General features: G+C 43.7%; 1 protein-coding gene across 3 annotated transcripts in view; it reads left to right on the top strand.

The window, feature by feature from the left end:
- pkn1b (protein kinase N1b) overlaps window positions 1-5000 on the top strand; it is a 57824-nt gene that overhangs the window by 32997 nt on the left and 19827 nt on the right. The window contains exon 1 of one of the 3 annotated variants that reach the window (XM_054750767.2): window positions 2721-2923. The exons of 1 other annotated variant lie outside the window; for it this stretch is intronic. In XM_054750767.2, coding sequence (XP_054606742.2) covers window positions 2855-2923 — 69 coding nt within the window. In that variant the 5' untranslated portion in view covers window positions 2721-2854. Of the gene's footprint in view, window positions 1-2720; window positions 2924-2987; window positions 3797-5000 lie in introns of those variants that run through there. One more of the 3 variants, XM_054750766.2, reaches the window with a different exon arrangement.

The following is a 5000-nucleotide window of genomic DNA, read 5'->3' as shown; positions in this document are numbered from 1 at the left end:
TTGTAGTCATTTATACTTAGGTATTGTAGTCATTTATACTTCAGTGTTTTAGTAATTTATACTTCAGTATTGTAGTCATTTATACTTCAGTATTGTAGTCATTTATACTTGGGTATTGTAGTCATTTATACTTCAGTATTGTAGTCATTTATACTTCAGTATTGTAGTCATTTATACTTCAGTATTGTAGTCATTTATACTTAGGTATTGTAGTAATTTATACTTCAGTGTTTTAATAATTTATACTTCAGTATTTTAGTCATTTATACTTCAGTATTTTAGTAATTTATACTTCAGTATTGTAGTCATTTATACTTCAGTATTGTAGTCATTTTTACTTCAGTATTGTAGTCATTTATACTTAGGTATTGTAGTCATTTATACTTCAGTATTTTAGTAATTTATACTTCAGTATTATAGTCATTTAAACGTCAGTATTGTAGTAATTTATTCTTCAGTATTGTAGTAATTAATACTTCAGTATTGTAGTCATTTTATACTTCAGTATTGCAGTCATTTATACTTCAGTATTTTAATCATTTATACTTCAGTATTGTAGTAATTTATACTTAGGTATTGTAGTCATTTATACTTCAGTATTTAAGTAATTTATACTTCAGAATTGTAGTCATTTATACTTCAGTATTATAGTCATTTATACTTCAGTATTGTAGTAATTTTTACTTCAGTATTTCAGTCATTTATACTTCAGTATTTTAGTCATTTATACTTCAGTATTTTAGTCATTTATACTTCAGTATTATAGTCATTTATACTTCAGTATTGTAGTCATTTTTACTTCAGTATTTCAGTCATTTATACTTCAGTATTGTAGTCATTTTTACTTCAGTATTTCAGTCATTTATGCTTCAGTATTGTATTCTATTCAACTTCAGTATTTTAGTAATTTATACTTCCGTATTGTAGTCATTTATACTTCAATATTGTAGTCATTTATACTTCAGTATTTAGTCATTTGTACTTCAGTATTGTAGTCATTTATACTTCAGTTTTGTAGTCATTTATACTTCAGTTTTGTAGTCATTTATACTTCAGTATTGTAGTCATTTATACTTCAGTATTGTAGTAATTTATATTTAGGTGTTGTAGTCATTTATACTTCAGTATTGTAGTCATTTATACTTCAATATTGTAGTCATTTATACTTCAGTATTTAGTCATTTGTACTTCAGTATCGTAGTCATTTATACTTCAGTTTTGTAGTCATTTATACTTCAGTATTGTAGTCATTTATACTTCAGTATTGTAGTAATTTATATTTAGGTGTTGTAGTCATTTATACTTCAGTATTGTAGTCATTTATACTTCAATATTGTAGTCATTTATACTTCAGTATTTTACTCATTTATAGTAAATTAAGTAAGTTTAATTTCTTGCATTCTTTAATCACAAGAAAGTAACAAAGTAGTTATTTTTATTCGCAATTAGTTACTTTTATAATCTTGTAACTAAGTAAGTAACTGAGTTACGCTTTTGACAAAGTAATCAGTAACCGTAATTAATTACTTTTTAAAAGTAACATTCCCAGCACTGAGCAGGTGCTCTCCGAGGACCTCACGTCGACACCAAATGTCTGATAAAGGAGGCACAACAACGACTCTACTTCCTGAGGGCATCAGGGAGATCAACCTGCCACAACAGCTGCTGGTGTGGTTTTATCCCTGCTCCATAGAGAGCGTCCTGACCAACAGCATCATGGTGTGGTACAGCAGCAGCTCTGCAGCTGACAGGAAGGGCCTGCAGAGAGAATAACAAACACACACCAGCCTGCCCTGGATGACATCTTCACCACTCGCTGCCTTTGAAAAGCCACAAACATCCTAAAGGACCCAACCCACCCTCTAACCATCGCTTCAAACGTCTTCCGTCTGGTAAATGATACGGGGCAATAAAAACACGCCACCAGACTGTTAAACAGCTTTTATACAAGAGCATCACCGAGCTGAACGTTGGTGCTCGGAGGTCACACTAACGGGGATTCTGCTGGACCGTCAGTGCACTACAGCTAGCTAACCCTCATGTGACTGTTTACACACAGTGTGCGTGTGTGTGTGTGTGTGTGCATGACATCTATTTTAGCTTTTTTATTTTATTTCACTACCTCTTACGTGAGCTGTCGTTAGTGAGTGCAAAGCGGATTTCGCAGCACACCTGTGCGATGACGATGCTCAGAGTACCATCCCTTATGGTGGAGTGCTTGTTGGTTCAACAACCATTGTCCTCCTGGGGGACTCCGGTGCTCCTGTCAGCAGAGACGGAGTGACCTGGTTGGCCCATCCAATCCAAACCTGAGTGATTGTTTTTGTACTACTGTCCAGGTACCACATGCCCCCCCACCCCCCACCCCACCCCCCCAGTGACCTTTAGTCCTGAGGGGATGAGAGGCGCAGCTCTGTGTAGAAAGGGCTCTAGAGCTGCTCACTTTTCTTATTGATTTTTAACATTTTAGGTTTTTATTTTTATTTTAGAACCGCTGATAGTTCAAGAACCACGTTTGGTGTTATGTGTGCGTCGGGTTGTCCGGCCCAAACCGTGGCAGAGATTTAAAATGCTCTTCTAACCTCGGCACTGGGGTTTCACCTCCATCCTGAACAGCTGACCAGCGTCCGCTTGTTGCTTTAAGAGCAGTGTGTGCGTGTGTGCGTGTGCGCGCGCGTGTGTGCGTGTGTGTGCGTGTAAAATGATGTTATCTCAGTTCCTACTGTGGTCAACACGCTGAGCTGCTGCCATCTATTTCTGCTTGTCGCTCCGAGCCCCACGGCAGAGTGTGGAGGTGTCTCTGTGAGAACGGCAGCTCAGACGTTTCTGTGACAGTTGCAGGCAGCATGGGTGCATGGGGGCTGGTGTCTCTGCAGCAACCGGTCCGACGCACACCGCAGGCTACGAGATCCCTGGCGACCCGGTAAGGAGGGGCTGCAGACTCCGAGCATTTAGACATTTGTGACTGACTCTGAACCAGAACAACTGGTGAGGTGCGCGCACTGGCTCAACGTCATGGTGTTGCACTTCCTGTTCCTCTCTAGCAGAGCGAAGAAGCTGATGTGCTTTTAGCGTCTGTCAGTGTGAAGCATTCGGACCAGAGGGCTCAGAGGGTCTCAGCATCGGACCTGCTGGTCTCTGCTGGACACCAACCAGAGAGTCTGATTTGGAATCAGCTGATTCCAGTGTCTCTGTAAAAATCCTCGTTTCGGTTGTTTTTATTTGTCTGGTAGTCTGAAACGGCCCTGTGGCCCAGCGGGTCGTCCTCCTGACTCAGCCCTTTGCTGAGAGACTTGCTGGTGGGACTCAAACGACCGCTTTCTGTCACAACAGCCTGTCTCGCTGCTCCAGAGACCCGGGAGCAGGAAGCAGCAGAGTGACTGTGAGCTCTCTCACTTACAAAACCAAGCCAGTGTGTGTGTGTGCGTGTGTGTGTGTGTGTGTGTGTGTGTGCGCGCACACAAAATGCATGACGCCTCAGTTTCTAACTGGCATCAAGCAGAACAGGAAGCAGTGAGGTGGGGCTCCGTGTCTGCCGTTCTCTCCTCCACCTCTATCCATCGCTCCAGATTTAGATTGGCTTCTTGATTCCTGGCGGGAAGGACATCCTGGATTTTAAGGAGGCCGGAGCGGCACTCTAGGTTGCTTAATTGGTGTGTGTGTTGGTTGATGTGTGTGTGTGTGTGAGGCCCAGAGGAGGCAATCGATGGCCAGTGAGGACTTATCTGAGGACCTCCCGTGGGATCAGCTCCTGGACTCCCTGGCCCCCGCCGACCAGACCGATGCGGAGCCTTCGGTAGGCCTTCGTAGCCGTACTAGGCCTCAACGCCGCCTCCCGCTCTCAGCTTTCTCTCCATCCACCATCATGGCCGTCTTTTCTGTCAGCTTCCTTGTTCACTTCCTGCCAGACGCATCTGCTCTGCCGCTGCAAATTAGTGCAAAGTTTTTGTGCCTTTGGTGGCTTCAGGCTGCCGCGTGAGCGCCACACACCTCGCTCCGGAGGGTCTTTGTCAGAAAACACCGGGGATCAGGCCGCATTGTGCTCCACAGAAGTGTGTCAGTGCAAAAACTCTCCCTTCCTGTCTCTCGTGGTGTGTCACTGGCCACCGTGCTTTCTCTCCTGCCTCTGCTCACACACACATCCAAGCTTTTGCCAAAGTGGTTTGTTTTTAAACACAGACAGACACACACGTATACCAACAGCGTCTCATATTTGCTGGAACGTCTGAACACACGGGGCAGGTCGGTTTCTGGTGCTGCAGAGTGATGCCATGACGTAACGGAGCCTCCTGCAAGGCTGCAGCTCATGCTTCAGGCTGCTGATCGGCCCGACGAGAGCGGGGCGTTGTGTTGCAGATGGATTACGGCTTTAATGAGCACAGAGCTGGAGGCCCGGCCCGCGTGGAGCTGCACGGGCACAGGCGCTGAAGATGCTGTAATCAGATCTGCTCGGCTGGACGGAGAAAGGCTCCGAGCTGCCTGTCATTATACTCCAGCAGTGTGTGTTTGTGTGTGTGTGTGTGTGTGTGTGTGTGTGTGTGTGTGTGTGTGTGCATGAGAGGATGAATGTGGATTTCTGATTTTTGAGGTGGGTTTCTGACGAGAGGTCGTGTTCTCGGAACAGCCTCAGTAGGGGTAAATGAAGGTGCAGTGTTATGAGATTGACAAGCTAACGGCTAGTCTGAGGAGGTGCATTATTAACGTGCTTTACAGCCGTCACCGGTTGCTAAACTTTTGCTGCGTTTTGCACCGAAGCCTAGAACACTCGGTGAACGTTTCCGCCAGAATAACCGTGGCTGAGTTGGAACGACAGCTTCGTTTAAAACGCGATTCTGAGGTGATTCGATGTGCTTTTCAGAAAAAACAAGGTTTTAAAAGACTAGAGCTGTTCTAAAAAGGCAGAGTTCTTCTCTGGTCTTTGTAGCTTTAGCTCATTTTTCTGGTTTCCATTTCTACAGAAAGACTTTACATTATAAAAGGACTTTATTGTCTCTTTATGG

Source organism: Nothobranchius furzeri, chromosome 12, assembly GCF_043380555.1.
Source record: "Nothobranchius furzeri strain GRZ-AD chromosome 12, NfurGRZ-RIMD1, whole genome shotgun sequence".
NCBI lineage: Eukaryota > Metazoa > Chordata > Actinopteri > Cyprinodontiformes > Nothobranchiidae > Nothobranchius > Nothobranchius furzeri.
The sequence above is the reverse complement of the archived record's forward strand: the minus strand, read 5'-3'. Positions and strand labels throughout refer to the sequence as shown.